The sequence below is a fragment of the Fukomys damarensis genome, unplaced genomic scaffold, assembly GCF_012274545.1.
Source record: "Fukomys damarensis isolate Sample0158 unplaced genomic scaffold, DMR_v1.0_HiC HiC_scaffold_3, whole genome shotgun sequence".
In the NCBI taxonomy this organism is placed as follows: Eukaryota; Metazoa; Chordata; class Mammalia; order Rodentia; family Bathyergidae; genus Fukomys; species Fukomys damarensis.
In genome coordinates this window covers 7,143,392-7,160,485 of record NW_022900915.1, presented here as the reverse complement: position 1 = coordinate 7,160,485, position 17,094 = coordinate 7,143,392, and the positions used below count along the sequence as shown (strand labels likewise).

Here is a 17,094-nt window from a genome sequence, read left to right as displayed (position 1 = left end):
TATCAAATAAAGCATTAGTGTATATTTGAAAGATGGAAAGAAGGAAAGAAAGAAGGGAAGAAAGAAAGAAAGAAAGAAAAAGAGTGAGGAAAGAAAGAAAACCTTTTCACCAGAAACATTCTGTCCCTACTACTTACATGCTGCTACTATGAAGGCACCTCAGTCTCTCAAACAGTGCTCTGAGGGATCTTTAAAGGTGGAGAGTGGACCTGTGCTCCATTCTGCTTGTCTTCCTATGTCCTGAGGAGAGCTGTGCTCTGCACCCATCAGCTTTGTCTCTCTCGTCTGTAGAATGGGGATAAGGCTACCTGTTCTGTCCTCGGTGAAGCTCGATAGAGATTTTGTTTCCCGAGTAACAGTGCAGAGTAAAAAGAGCTTAATGAACAATACTGTCTTGGGAAGTCAAATAGCATAAGCACAGTATATGTCTTTTCCTTTCCTTATTAAAGTGAGTTCTTATTTATTCCTTTAATTTTTGCAGTACTAAGGATTAAACTAGGGGCTTGCTCAAGGTAGGCAAACACTGTATCTCTGGGCTGCACCCCCAGCCCTGAAAAGGATTCTTATACGAAATGGTAAATAGGAGACGTGTTTGGAGACTAAGTGAACTTTCTTTAAACCAACTGCTAACGAGCTAAGATAGGAAAAAAACAGTAAAGAGCAATAGCAGCTCCCTTTCCTTTTATCAGAAGACATTTTGAGCTCTTAAGTTGATTCAAAGAAGTTTGCTTCCCTTATGTAAAATACGAAAGTATGAAAATTTTGGTATTGAGACAACATAGTGACCCTTGATATTCTTAAGCTTGATATAATAAAAGCTTACTAGAAATACATACATATATATAAAGTGATATATTTTAATGTAATGCATTTTATTCTCTTGTGAAAGCAAGGCATTTTCTAAAATTGCACATTAATTAAGATTTATTCAAGAAGTCTCTTCCTATAAATGAATGGATAATTAATTCAGTAAATATTTTGATGTAATGTGTTTCCATTAAGGTCTGAATTTAATGTTAAACAGATTAATTGAGAAATGACAAGGATGTGAAAGGGTTTAAGGAGTTCTAAATCTCTGCCTTTGATTTTTAGTCTAAACACCTTGTAGATGTCATAAAAATTCCTTTGAGATTCTAGTCAACTAATAAGAAAAGGAAATAAATTCCCGCATACCTGTTAGAGACCAGGACTGCTAGCCAGGAAAGAAATAAGGGAAAAGAAAAAATGGAAATAAAGTGTTTGTAAATGGGGAGGGGAAGAGGGGGTGAAGGGAGGGCAGGGACAAGGGGAAAAAATGATAACCGAGACCTGTCATGTAAAGAAAGGTACAAGATCCCAATAATGAATGTAATTGCACTGTATACCTAAAATGAACCAATAAACTCAATAAAAGAAAAAAAAATCTAGTTAATCTTGGCACTCAAGCCTCTAAGTTATACAATAATAGCTTGTTAAAGCTAGTACTAGAAACTTGTATTGTGAACTATATACAGTGTGTGTCAAGTAGGTACTGAGTGTGGACAACAGGGAGAACATATTGGTATAGAAAAGGATGGAAAATATTAAAAGAAAATGAAGGTCCTTCTAACCAACTAAAATGACCACCTAAAATGGTGTGAAAATTAGAAGGCAAGTGAAAAAGAAGAAGATAGTGTGTTTCATCGTACTGAGACATTTTGTTTATCTTCATTTAAAGAATTTAAAGAATAAATAGGTATTGAAACCATTTAGGTGAATATAAATGGAAAAGGTAGAAAAAGAACAAGAAGGTGATCGTGTGACAGATGTTAGTAGACAGATATAGAAACTGATTAGAGGTGGTAGAAAACTCCAAAGTTGGATGTATTCATTTTTATCTTCATATAAACTTTTGGCCCTGAGTGAATTTTGACCATTTAATCGTTAATGTAAACATCAAAACGGAAGAATAGAGGCAGATTCATATTCTGGTTTTTGAAATCCTACTATATATTTTTTTGGATTCGTTTAGTATATACACACGTTTCTCACCACGTGGATAAAATAAGAAAATATGGTGTTTGTGGGAGGTTGGAAGATAGGGGTTGAGAAAGTACTGAGTGAGAGATGGAAGGAAGCAGACCCACAGAAGGAAGCCTAGTGATTGAGAAACCAATGGCGGGTGATTCATAGGTGTGTTCTCAAGTGCACTGCTCACGAATAGCAGTTGTTAGATGCTGACATTATTGTGGCTCCTTCGTTGTGGGGGTGAATTTTGTTGTTGTTGCCAAATCTCTCTTTTTATCATGTAAACGTATTACATAAAATTTTGTTCTAGTCGTACGCTCACCAAATCCTCTCTAATTGATCCTACAAGTGAAAACTAGGGCAGGTGGTAACGGGGCAGGAAACATGGATAAATATGGAAAACGGATAAACCAACTCAGTAATCTCAGTTTTATGCCAAGTTAGGAATGTAACAGATATTGCCCGAATTTGATTGAGATAAAATCCTATGTGCACGTAGGACCCCAAACGTGGCCCAGAACCTGTCTTCTGATATCAGAAAGGACCAAAGGGACAATCGGACGTTGGATGGAAGTTGACACTAGAATATCTTGGCACCTCTGCACCAGCACCAGGTGGTCTGCTGTGTGATGCAGGTGCTGAGTGCATCAGCGCCTGGGGGCAGGAATCATTGCTGGTATTTCACACCGTCCTCACCATCTGTTGAAGCAAAGTTGGCAACATGGCTGGCATCAGACCAAAGCTGTGGGGCACACAGCGGCACAACCACACTGATATTCAGAGACTGCCCTAGCTTTGCTAACGCCCTTGTTTGAAAACTGAAGGACTGGGAAGCTTCTAGACTCAGCACATGCAGAAGACTCTATAGTGTGTTTGAAAACGATGAGGCTGCTGGTAATAGTGCAGAGAGATAGGTCTGCAAGTCAGCACAGGAAAAATTACTAACAGATTCCTTTATTGTCCATAAGGACATCATTTTGCTCATTCATCCTGCCATATTTAGGATCACAAGCTATTCTCGGAAGATATATGCATTTGAAAGTTAGGTATAAATGTGACATTAAGTGGACAGGTCTCCTTGATTACTTACAGTCTCCTTGTAGAGAAATCATGAGGGTAAGGCACACTAGATTCCTGCGACTTTTAAGACAACAGATGCAGTGAAACAGAAAGAAAATGGCAATAGGCAAATAAACGCAGCCTGATCAATGTGAAATGTGGACGTGGCTTCATTTCTCCAAACAAATCTCCCGGTAGAAACCATCATGGTGCTTCAAAAATTGTGTTGAGATTTGTCTTGCTATATTTGACCCATATATACATAGAGTACTTTTTATTCTGGGGGCAGAAGAAAAGAGACAGCAGCAAATTTCTAGATTGATCTACCTACCTTAGGATATTCTCTCCAGTTAGTCCTAGCCAAGGATGCAACACACAGACTCAGCTGATCTATACAAACTGTTAAAAGGGAGCCTCATTGATTTGGCCCCACTTATGGAAGAAAGCAGTGCTCAGGGCTAATCTAAAATTGAAACCAGAGTGCCTTACCCGGGGAGCTACTGTCCGTGGTAGGCCTTCAGCTCTTTTATACTACAACCAGCTACTTTATCGTTTGTCTTTCCAGTGAGGATTTATCCCACTGGACTGATTGGTTATCAGTCCACACAATGGTGCATTTCATCCTTGTAGTTTTCAAAGTAGTAATATAGCATAATGGCCTCAATTGTTCCATTCAAATATATTTCAGTACCAATGATATTGATTATACCAGGTGTGGGTAAAGTCACCTAAGTAGTCAAGCAAGTATGTGGTGGTGCTTAATGCCAACAGCTTCTGTACTCAGTTGGCTGTAGTAACACAGAAGAGGTAGGCCTGGCATCAGGAACTCTGAACATTATTGTCCGGCCTGAACTCCAGTATCATGTGTGCAAGTAGAAAAGTTTCTCTTCACTGGCACAGAACTGCACAGCAGAAGCTAGCGAAATAGTTGAAACCTGAGATGAAAATCTTAAGCTTCTCTGACTCAGCAAACGTCAGCAAAATGAGCTCTGTCCAGAATGATAATTCAGCACAAGCAGGCTGAAAGACGGATCGACTGTGTCTCTGGCATCAACTAGACCTGCACTCCCCGTTGTTTCTTACATCTTTTCAACAACTGAGAAACTGTTGGGAAGAGAGCAAACACAGGTGCTTATGATTTATGCAGCATTAGCCTCAAGCCTTAAATGTATAGCAAGCCAACTGCGTGAGCTCTGAACAAGCAACTTAATCACCGAGGGCCTCAGCTTTCCTGTCTGTTCAATGTATAAAAATAATAACAATGGTGTGAGAGTTGGTCCGAAGATTACATTAAAAAGCAAGTTCAAGTAAAACATATAGTGTGATGTTGAGTGAATAATAGATGATCAGTAAGATGCTGCTGCCAGTGGACCGAACTGTTACCGAGGGAACATTTAACAGAACACCCACAGCTATTCCAATAAAGTAACAGAAGGGTGCATCATTTACTACGGGTCTATCGTGCTGTCGGCTGTATTCATAGGGTGCTGCGATTCAACTGTAAAGGCATTTAGCTGGTAGATTTTGCACAGACAGAGAAACACTTGGTTTAGTGTTGTGGCTTGTGTCTAGATGTCCCCCAAAGCCTCATGCAGTCTTTTTCAAAAGTAGCTAAATCTGGAATGTGTGGTGCTAGGAGTAAGGGTGTGTGATTACTAAACCACTACACACGAGTGATTGGTTGGGCATTGCCCTAATCCCAGTACTATGAAAAAGGTGAAGGGAAAGGAAGGACACTGTTGAGGTCCCTTGTTGCTTTTGTTACTTTGTGGATACCATGAACTGTTTCTCCTCCGTGACGTGCCTCTGCCCTGTGCCACCCTGCCTTGGAGCCAGCTGATTATAGACTGAAACCTCTACAAACTGTGATCTAAATAAATCTTTCCTCCCTTAATTTGGGGTGTCGGTTATTTTGTCTCAGCAATGAAAGCAAAGTTACTAAGCATTTAATAACACCATCCGTTACATTTTCAGTCGGAGATATGACATTGCCTGAAAAATGAATCATAGGAAACTTTAAAGCAAAATTAAACAACTGATTTTTAAATGTACCTATATTAATTATTCTGTAGCGTGTGGATTATATATAATTAAGTAATGATTTCTTTTGTAAAGTTCTATCAGTATAAGAGAAAAGATCACCCCTTGAGAGCTGCCTCGAACTCCTGGGATTTGGAATGTTTTTAAATGGTCCTTTATATTTATTCTTCCATAAAATTCTTGCATTTCATTTGTTTATGCTAAATCATGAAATGTAGGAAAGCAAGCTATCAAAGAAAGAGCTGCAAAGGCTTCAGACAATGTTAGAGCAGAGGTCAGTTCTGAATTGTCAGTCCTGTCAAGAAGAGCGTTTTAAAAACTAAAATTGTCACCAATTTCTTTTAATGAACTTGACATTATTAAGGGCATATGTTATGCTCAAGGAAACCACTGCCATGTTTTTCTCAATATTCAACAATGCTTTTTTTTTTGAAGCCCCAAAATATCTTCACCAAAAGAGGTTGCTGCATGGGAATGGGAAGAACCTATTTCTAAAATATGTGCTCTGTGTCCTTGTGGCAATCTTTTCAGAAACATGGCAACAACTTATGGCAATCATCTTCAAATTAGCTTCGCTGGAAAGGCCTTTCTTATGAGGTGAAAGCAGAAAATAAAGGCAGAAAATGTCGGGTAAAAAGTATATGGAATAAAATATGTATATATTCTGCTTTAGAAACTCTGGAAAGACTTATACAGAGATATACATATATCTTAAACATGGCGAAATGTGAGCAAGGGAACCTGCAAGTATAGTACCTTTTTACCAATGTAATTTTAAAACTATGTCTTCATGAATTCCTCTTGCATGGATATTCATTTTTTAATTTCATTTCTTCAATGTGATGATGATTTTCTACACACTGGACTCCACTGACTTGATTCAAAGATTGAAGGACATGGGAAATTAGATGAAGTATTACTCTTTTTTATAATATAAAATTAATGTGATGTTTGTAATTTCCCTACTAATTGTTATGTCTTTCGGATAACTCCTACCATATCAAAGCTAGTTTCTGGACTCGTCTTGGGTCCACTTGATCTTGGCACTGAGGAGACCAAGGAAGAATGTTACCTTCAGCTTGTTGATGATTGAATAAAGGGACTGCATGTTAATGACTTATGAAGGCTCTGGAGAAAAGGCATACAGAGAACATACTCGTAATCTCTTCTTATCATTTTCAGCCCATGCAACAAACATGTTTCAGTAAATATGGATAGCCTTAAGAAATACATCAAATAGAACAAAAAGAGAATGGCAAAACTTTTTCAGTGCTTTTGACAAAGAATACTGCTATACCTGTGTTTTATTATAAATAAACAGGTTCTGTCATATTTTATCTTCTTGCCAGCAAATGAAGGACATTGTTTCATAAAGCTTCTAAAATGTACACGAATATTTAATTAAATCATATTTCCTTGAGAAAATAAAGTTCATTCGCATTTATAGCAGGTCGAGGGAGTTCGTAATGTTGTAAGACCAGGGTAGCCAGTACCGGTTGCTTGTGGAACAAAACTCCTCAATTTTTAAAACTTTTTTCTTTAAAAAATAAACATACAATCATAGGTGTTCATTTACTTTAAAAATTCTAAAGATGAAGAAAATTACTATATATTTAAGTCCTTGTATAAATTACAAAACTCAAGTTTATATTACAGAGTCCCTTCCCCATAGGAAGCATAAAGCACTTTTGTGGTACCTTTCACCAGTAAATATTTGTATCACATTGAATTTGACAAACAAAACAAAAGTCAATATTGCATCTTTAAGCCCTAAGAGAACATTCTTCTAAGCTGTCTCTTGTGATGAATGAGCTTCAGAAGTCACTTGATTGCCATGATTTAACTCAATCTCAAATAAAGATATGTAGAAGTAATATACATATTGACTTCAGTAGAACTCTGAAACATCAGTGAACGGCAGACTCTTCTTACTTGAGTTCAAAAAACACCCTTTGGAAGACAGCCGAGTAGTTTAAGACCGTGACAACAAAATAAAATTATAACAATAATAATAACAATAACAAAATAAAAATAACAATAAACAATGAGGTAAACTCCCCTTGAAAAAGGCAATACTTGTTGCCTTGACTGTCAGGAGAGAGTTCGATTGTACCTGACACCCAAATGTTTTTCTAACCAGAGTTCAGCCAGTTGCATGGTTGAAGCAAAAGTACTTGCTTTAGATCCTAAGCACATTTTGTATTGCTTAGGGTCCAAGTTCGGATCACAATGAACTGGATGGAAAATATGCACCACTCCTACTTCTTGACTTCTGAAAGGCCTTAAGCCAGATCGAATAACTTTATTGTACAGATCTACGTCTTCCAGTCCCCAGCCTTGTATTGAGGTATCGAATCCACCTGCACTCAGAAGATCACTCTTGTAAATACAAGTGATTCCATAGCCATAGTCTCTCCAAAATCCAGTCTTCTTTGAGAACACAAAGTCATCATCAGTGGGAAGATTTCCCCCATTGGTTACCTTTGGGTCATACTGGCTAAAGATGATGGGATAGTACACTTGTTGTCCCTGAAATGTATTATCTCTACATCGTTGGAGAAAATCTCCTCTAAAGATCAAGTCAACATCACAAAATAGCAGCAAAGTATCATTGTCAAATTGAGAAGAAGCCATTTCAAGACCAAGACCTCTGGAAAACTCGCCTTTCATAGGAATCAGGTTCATTTCTGCAGTAGGGTATTTGTTTTGATATTCTTTTATCAGCTCAGTGTGTTTGTTTGAATCTTGGCCAGAATCCCTGCTGAAAAGAATGATGACCAACTTTACATTCTGCTTTGGGATAAGACATGTGTTTTCAAAGTTCTCCATAAATCTCAAGAAGATGTCATACCTTCCAATGAGGGGGACAAGAATATGTATTTTCTTTTCATTAAGTCCTCCCATTTCTCTGGACGCTTGAAGAGAAGATAGTATCTTTAAGGAATTGGATACAAAGGAGAATGACTGAGCATCCCCGTTAATACTCTCCACAAGACTGCTGACATCAAGCTCTTCCATTTCTCTGAAGAAAGGCTTGCTGAACAACTGCTGCAGATAGGCGTGACGTCTCACAGGCACGGTCAGTTTCCTTCCTTTGTGCCTCTTGTATAGGAGTAGTAAATCCAAAATGTACTCCACCCCATACAGGGGATCCACCCTGCGATAGCCATATTGGATTTCCTTGAAGTCAATGAGCCTTCCTCGACTCTTGGCATTCTCATTGATCATCTCCATCACCTGCAGGACAATGTCATCCAGTGCTGTCCTGAGAACGCTGCTGACACTCTGTCGAGGAGGCTGGTTCTCAGCGGCTGAGTACAGGAGCTTCCCTGTCATGAACTCCCATTCTATCACGTCGTTTCTCTCCCGGGGCTGGAAATGATTGAAAGACGGCACTGCCCCAAGCTGCTGGTCCTCTTTACTCACTTCACTGTTACTGAGCCTGCTCATCAGAGCGCTTTCCCTGTGGAGCTGGATGGTGCGGTAGCGAAGTTCAGAGATTTTGCGACTGAGCATGTAATTATGCAGCCTGTATTGGTATGCGGGCCTTTTGTTAGGATGCAGTGTTATGGCTGCGTGGATCTTGCTGTTGTGAAGGTCTTGGATGTAACCCTTCCGGCTATGTTCGTAGTTTTCATGAAACAGTTGTTGCATCTAAAAGTAAAAGTAAATGGTAATATTAGCCTAATTTTAAAATAATCAGCAATCAACCAAAAGATTGAAACTAAAATAGTTGAACTAGTTTGTGAAATTTGTATTTAAAAAATGGAAAATTTTACCTTTTAAAAATGGACAAATACTACGGTATTTCTTGTGTACAATATGTTCGGAAGTGTATGAACATTACAGAATTAGTAAATCTAGCTAATGAACTTATTCATTACCTCACATGGTTACCAGTTTGAGGGATGAGAACATTTAATAATATTCAGCAAGTTTACAGAATATAATGCATTATTATTACTCATTAGTTGCACAATAGGTCTTCTTTATTTTTTTCTCATATCTAATCAAAATTTTGTATCATTTGACCAACTCTTTCCCAACCTTGCCATAATTTCCCCAGGCCTTTTGACCACCACTTTACTGTCTACTCCTATGAGATCAACCTTTTCAGTTTCCAAGTCCGAGGGACATCCTAAATGTCAAGTTCACATACTCAGACCCTGCAACCTAAGCTCCAGGTACATATTTGTCAATAATCTTTGCTTCCCTATGCATTTTGATGCTAATATGCAATATAAAAATACATAAGAACAGAATATATTTCTCTTCCATCACAGATCATTGCAGAGAAAAGAGGCAAATTCATATACCCTGGATGCTCAGAAATAGAAGGCTCACCTTGGGAAGTAAAAGCTTTTATCTACTGTAAATACTCCACCAACATATGAACTTGACCTCATTCATCATCAGTATAACATAGCTGCAAATCTAGAGTGTTTACACTAGGGTGCCACCAAAATGACTGCAAATGAACAGGCAGCGGGGGGCAGAACTCTGATACACTGGTGATGAGAACAGCACCTGACCCAGCCATGGGGACAACTGCGTCAAGTGAGATAGACACACTGCCTGTGGCTCAGTGACTCTACCTTTCCCTTCGATATGGTCAGCAAAAGCACACATAAATGTACACCTGGAGAATATCGCCACATTACTTACCATGCCCCCAAACGTGAAAACCCCAAATTTACTTTGAATGTAAGAGACACATAAATGTAACATTTTCAAGGATTGGAAAACTGTAGAGCAATAAAAAATAAGTGAAGTACTATGATGTACAAATAAGTAAATGGGCTAGGGGTGTAGCTCAACGGTATGGAACATGCAGGAGGTCCTGAGCTCACACGCATGTACACACACACACACACACACACACACAAAATGACAGAAGCCATTTAACAAGAGTGTATTTCATAGAATTGTATTTATGTGAAATTTAGAAACAAGTAAAGCTAACTACATTGCTAGCTGTTAAAATAGTGATAAAAAAATCAAAAAGTGGAAAGCGTGTGGTGTGCTGGCTAAACGTTCTATTAGATGACATGTATACACTTTGTTTGTCAACATTCACTTGTGATATGCTTGTTTCTTACACTCTAACACATGAATTAATAGAAGACTAAGATATGCATATGCAACCATGTAGAATTATATATGTTTAGTATGTTTTATGATACGTGTGTATACAAATGTGTGTAGAAATGAAGATGGAGAGAGACAGTGACACATACAAAGACAGACAGAGACAGAGAATGAAACAGATAATAAGACAGAGACAGAGACAGAGAGAGACGGAGACAAAGTGAGACACAGAGAGAGAGACAGAGACCCAGAAAGAGAGACAGCAAAACAGAGTGAGAGACAGTATCAGCATATTCTAAGAGAAGGTGACATGAAAGAGAGTGGATTAAAACACTATGGCAGGTTCTTTATCTCTGGTATTTCATTCGGCCTTTATTTTTTCATTTTCAGATAAATGTATAAGCAATCATCATTTGATTTTGAAGAAAATAACGAGTTATTTTGAGAAGGATTTAGAAGTTCATTTAAGATGTAGCAGTTTAATGACATCCAAATTTTTCCTACAAATATAGGCAAAATTTCATGTGGTCAAATTCATGTGGTCAAATTTTCATTTGGTCAAGTTATATAAAACTCAATCTCTAATTTATAGTGGACTTCTATATCTCCATTTGTTTTACCTAAAATCACTTTATTACTTTGAATTCTATAAATTTTCATGGATTTTTTTCTATGTAAACAGATAATGAAATCAGATCATATATTGACTGCACGAGGTATTAGTTATTTGAAACAATTCTTTCCTAAGACATGCTTTCTTTCTTAGATGAGACAATATACTAAATGAAGTTACAAACAATTCTCAGAGTTGAGCTGTTAAAATGTAGACAAACTTGCTCCTTTAGTGATATTAAATTGAGTAATTCTGCCCAATTTGACAAAGTTGACCCTGTAGCATAGAACAAATGATATCTTAATATGGAAGTGTATAATAATTATATCATTTTGATCAATTTTGTCTGTATGGGATATATTTTTCAAATGAATTTTTTGCAGAAATAGTATAAACAGAAGAAAAGCAGTGGTGCAGAAAATCCTTAAAAGTAGCCCATTTCTACCTACTCCAAGTAGTATAATAGTGATGAGAGTATCTAACTTAATTTAGTGTGCATTTCCCAGTGAGAAGCACAGAGCACATTCAAATTTTCTACCTTTATACGAAGGAGGATTTTAACCTATACAAATTAGATAGAAGACTCTTATGAGGTTGTCTGTGGAATCAGTCATGTGTGAATTAATGCGGGTTCCATCATTCCTGTCATTTTCTAGCCAACATGTTTAGATCACAGTCTCCATGTCTATAAAATCAATGTTATTAACATGCGATTACATAAAAGTATGTAAGGTGCTTGGTGTTGTGCCTGTCACATAGAAGCACTCAGTAAATAGTAGCTCTGTGTAAACATCAGCTGAGGGATATGCCAAACTCTGAGATGTTTCTCCTTAGCTAGGGATCTTCAGAGAATGCGAGTTATACCCTTAGTTCATTTGCTTCATCTTTATTTCTGGGAATGTTTGGGAACACTTATGAACTTGACTGGATACTCCAACACTTCAACATATTCAGAATGCCATGGAGGTATTTAATTATTTTAAGAGAGACATATTGTGAGGATTTCAAGAAACGGAGTTTTATGGGAGTTAACTTATGTAATCTAGAATAATAAGATTACAACTAAAATTCAAATCCTTATGGTTGTGAGTGTTGCTAATTATCACAATGCATTTTGCAGGTGCAAATTGTTTTAAGAAAAAAAGTACATGTTTTAAAAATTATAGTTGCTTATTAAAAAATGATTGAGAGCTTCCAATGTAAGTTAGTTTCCTCTTCTTTAAAGATTATCAGTTGATTTCATGATACTTCCAAAGCTTATTCTGAAAAAGAAAATTACTTCACAATACTAAAATCATAATTAACACCATGGCATTACAGTTAAACCCAGTACTTTAAGTATATCACCCATATTCTCACGCTCTGAGAAGGAAATATATCTGAGAGGCTATAAGAAAATCTATTATAAAAATCAGACAGAAGAAGAATAAGTACTAAGAAAGATCTGTGTATTAAATTATTACCCTTTTACTAGATGAAGACTTCTTTACCCCCTTAACCCAACTACTAATGAAAAATAGCATAGGATATTTATGGGACGATCATAGCTATATAAATGCTAAAGTAAAATTTAACATGGTGAAAAAATGAGAACCAAAACCTGCCATGTAAAGGTACAAGATCCCAATGATAAATGTAACTGTATTGTATACCTAAAAAGTACCAATAAACTTAATAAAAAAAGAAAATACTAGAAGGAAATGAAGTCATGTTACTTCTCTAGAATATTTCTCCAAACTATTAACACATTTGCTTCACCAAGCTAAGGGAAAGATTAAGAAAGACAAAGTCACTATACAAACAAAGCATATGGGCCCATATATTGAAGGAGACCAAAAGGCTCAGGGAGGGGATTATTCAGGAAAAACAGCCAATAGGAAATCTTATGACACTGATCAAGCAGTTCGTGAAAAGTAAACAATGAATACAGGTCTAATTAAAATTATTATATGCCCCATTCAAGGAAGTAGAGACAAGATATACATGTATGGTTGGAAAAGCAAGAGAAGTGAGCTGAACAGTCAATAAAGATGACTTGAAAAGAAAAGTGAAGAACCAACAGAAGCATGTTCCTTAGAGATGAGAAAATGGATTATTTTTATCCACTATTTTAAAAATCAAAATCAAGAAAATAACAACATTTAACATTTTCATCCCAACTCTGCACTTGCAGATTTCTACCATATTCATTTCATCCTACTCCCACAGAGAGAGCTACTTGATGTTCTCAGGATAATTGGCTTTTTATCTAAGAATCTCCTGCAAAAGTTGACTGTCTGAGCCCATTCATACAAAGCTTTAAGTACTTGAAGAATACTTTCAACATGAACAAGTAAGATGAACATAACCAAACATAAATATGAAATGGTCTAACTAGAAAACACCATGAATAGAAAAAGTCATAAATAAAACCCTAAAATTTCTAAAGAAAGATAAAAAAGGGATTATAACACATAAGGTACAATGGGCTGTTCTAGAACAAGAATTAGTTCTTATAAATTAAAAATATGACACAAAAATTTTAATAAAAATCAAGAGGTTAGGGCTGAGGATTTAGCCTGGTGGTTCCTCTGCCTGCTTCACAATCACAAGGACCCAAGTTCGATTCTTGGTACCAAAAAAAGCAAAAAAACAAAACAAAACAAAACAAAACAAAACAAAAAACACACGAGAGTTTAAAGAGAAAACAGAAACATTTTTTTTAAGTCTTAAAGCATTATTCAAATTTTAACCAATATACAGATATATTTGATATGAGTTTAAACCAATAAATTATCTTCATACATATAAATTTGGTAAGTATTATCTATATCAAAGACCTATGTTTTGTTAGGAACTTCCCACTATCTTCAGGAAGGGCTTATAATGTTATATAGAAGTGTTTCCTTTGCTTGTTATTCTAGGCAGCCAGGGTACCTTCTTTCTTAGAACTTTATCTGTCCCCCCTCTTCCCCAGCCTAGCCGCCTGTTTTCACTTTCTGCCATCCTGCCAACACACTCTAACTCCAAATTACAGCACAAAAGTTGCCACCTTTTCCAACCACACACAAAAAATTCTTTCTAAAGAACTGGCAGTTCCTCCAGCTGTATGTCTGAATAGCTTTCACCTCCTACTGTCTTGTACTACAGACATTTGTTATTTCTCTCCTATGATATTATAATATCCTGAAGGAAAAAAAGAGATATCTTTTCTATCTCTGTCTTGCTATATCTTGGGAGGTGAGTGTACATTACAATTAAGCCCTCAGCTTCCAGACCCAGACGACCAGGGATGAACCTCAGCACTAAAACTCCAGTCATGGGACACATGGATAAGTTGATCTGTAGATACAATTTGTTGACTACTAATATAAATTCTGAATAAATATGTAAACAAGAGAAGTCTTGATCAAATTTTTCCTTAGCAAAGGATCATTGCTTATTTTGGCCATCATCTTACTCATCCTCTGGAAACTAAAAACTGACTTGTCTTCATTAGGTCTGTGTTGAAATGAAAGGGACATGAGAGTCCCCTCTTTTACTGGGAAAGCTTTCATATTATTAAATATTTTTTGGAGCTTTCCATTATGGAGAAAAATTGCATTCATTTTTTGCTATGAAGGAGAAAATTTCTTTAATTATTTGTGTAAACAAGTATTTCAATCTGATACAAGATTTTTTTTTTTTAACTCTGGCTATGACACTACGTTTTTCCAGAAGAGAAAGGATCCTCTCACTTAGAAAATTTTATTTGAATCTCTGAAATTTATGATTAAAGACTTAGAAAAATTGAGTATTCTTGTTTTAGGAAATGACGATTCTGCAAATTAGAATAATTGTGAAAATGTTCAAGATAATAAACAAATAAAGTAGTATAAGACATAATGGTGAGGCTGTGCCTAGAGGTTGATAATTTGACTTGTGACGGTTAAGATTCATTTTATTCTCCATCATTTAGTTATACAATACTATGTAACTAAATTGAGAGCATCACTGCCCTTAATGTAAATGCCTAATGGTGTTACTTTTATTTTATAATACTAGTGAATATAAAAGTTCTAAAAGCAATAGTGATTTTTCAAATTAACACTATTACTTTCTCTCAATTATCTTCTTCAAATATTAGCAGCAAGGTCCTTGCAATGTGTCCTACTTCTCTGGTAATAATGATAAAATGCAAACAGCTTAATTATACATGTTAAGAAAATGAAATCATTTTGAAGAAAAAGGTAGATACTTGTATGTGGAAATCATCATGGTAGATTTGGGGTAGGCATCTCTCACGAGTTGCTCCAGAAGATTCACGCACTCTAACCTGTATACAACTTTATGAGGAGGTAGAGGAAGCACAGAAAATTTCTGGACTGAAACTTGGGCAAGCAACTGAAGAGGACAAACCCAGAAATATTAGTATTTAGAAAGGTAAGCGAGGTAATAGAAACATTGTACCAATGGCAGCTCAGTGAGGGCAGGGGAAACTCCCCTCTACCAGGGCAGTAAGAGTAAATCACTGAATACGGGTTTTGCTAAGGACATATACAAAGCTTGATGAAAAACTGCGACATGAGCTCAGTCATCTGATGAGGGATGCAATTGATAATTCCTAGCATTTCCCTGCGGACTTAGAGAGAACTGGTGTGGGGACAGCTCAGAAGCCCCGTTAGCCTGTGCCTTTGCCTCATTAGAGGCTTGGAAAATAGGTTTGGGGAGTATAGGACAAGGAGACGTCTTCAACATGTTCCATTGCCTTGGTGGGAGAACAGAAAGCCTCGCATATTGTACATCTTCACTACACAACAGCCACTTCTTTCCATGGTGTCAGTGTGTGTCCACCCTAAAAGTCAGCAGGGCCCAGGAAAATGGTGACCGTGACATAGAAAACAGAATCATGGGGTACAGGGAAATGCCTGAGTGGCTGGGTTGCAGGAGTCCACACGCCAGGCTGGAAGAATACACAGTAGCTGGACAGGGTGGAATCTAGGAGCAGCTAGTGCATTTAGCCAGACGGAAATGAGCGGGGCAGTTTGGCCATTGTGAGAGGTAAGAAGTTCATCCATGCGAGGTTTTGCAGGGGGCAGGGATCTGAGTCTGTAGCGCTTCTGTAAGGCCCAGAAAATACTGACTGCTTGTGGCTTTTCATCCCAGAAAGGATTTCTCAGAGCAGACTCTGTGCTCTACTACCTTTTCATTGCTCAGAATTCAGAGTAAGTGCAGCTGCATGGACAGTGGCCAGCCATGGCACCGCAAACACAGTCCGGTGATCTCTGAAACCTAGGCTCACGATCCAGACCTGTCACAGATGAACTAAATGAGACTCTGGGTGGACAATCCAAATTCTCCCTGTACCCTTATTTCCAGGTGCAGGAGATTCTGAGTATGATTCACTTTAACTGTTGACAGCCTTGCCTTAGCGTTCATCTAAAACCATAAAAAGCAGAGCTGTCTCTAGGCCTACCTTTTCTGAGGTGGCATCCAAAACAAAAGTCCAGGGGAAATAATTGCTTCCATTATAGATGCACTCACAGGAGAAATATTGCATTTGTGTGTGTGTGTGTGTGTGATGCGTGTGGGTGTTAATTAGTGTGAAACTGTGCTGCTTCTGTTTCTGTTGTGTTTGCATTGTTTTACATTTTCCCAATCAAGGACTGTTTCTCTAACTTGATTTTCAATGGTTCATTTATTGAAGTCAATATCCCTACCTCTTCTCTTTTTTTTTATATTCCTTTTCCTTCTTTGGTTTTCCTTTTTTACCGTCATATGTCTCCTCCATATTTTTCTCAGTATAAAATATTATAATTAATGCCTATTTTTCCTAGCATATCCTACATTATTACTAATTACTAATTATTACACTATTACTAATTTCATTATTACTATCCCTTTCTTTTCCAGTATAAGGGAAATAGTTTAGAATTTTTTAAAACAAAGTTCAAATTTTTTGTTGCTATGAAAAAAAAATTCTGTAAAAAGATAGAGATTCTGAAAAAGAACCAATAAGAAATTTTGGAAATGAAAACAATAACTAGTCAAATAAAAAAAACTCAATAGAAAGTTTCAATAATAGCCTTTTTAATCATAAGAAAAGATCAGAGCTTTGAAGACAAGGTGGATATACCAGAACATTAGCACAACAATAAAGAAGAAAATAAGAACCAAGGAACAGAAGTATATCCCATAAGTCTTGGTCAACTGTAAAAGACCAAATTGAATAATCATTGGGCTTAGGGCCGGGGATTTAGCTCAGCGGTTTGGTGGCCTGACTTGTGAGAGCAAGGACCCGAGTTCAATCCCCGGTACCAAAAAAAAAAAAAAAAAAAAAAAAAAAAAAA

General features: G+C 36.9%; 1 protein-coding gene across 1 annotated transcript in view; it reads right to left on the bottom strand.

Annotated features, from left to right (window-relative positions):
• Nucleotides 1-6,067: 6,067 nt before the first annotated feature.
• Chsy3 (chondroitin sulfate synthase 3) overlaps nt 6,068-17,094 on the bottom strand; it is a gene marked incomplete at its 5' end in the record, with an annotated part of 226,213 nt that continues 215,186 nt past the window's right edge. Inside the window, one exon of the mRNA XM_010627279.2 lies at nt 6,068-8,739. Within this exon, the coding sequence (XP_010625581.1) occupies nt 7,177-8,739 (1,563 nt within the window). The remainder of the gene's footprint in view (nt 8,740-17,094) is intronic.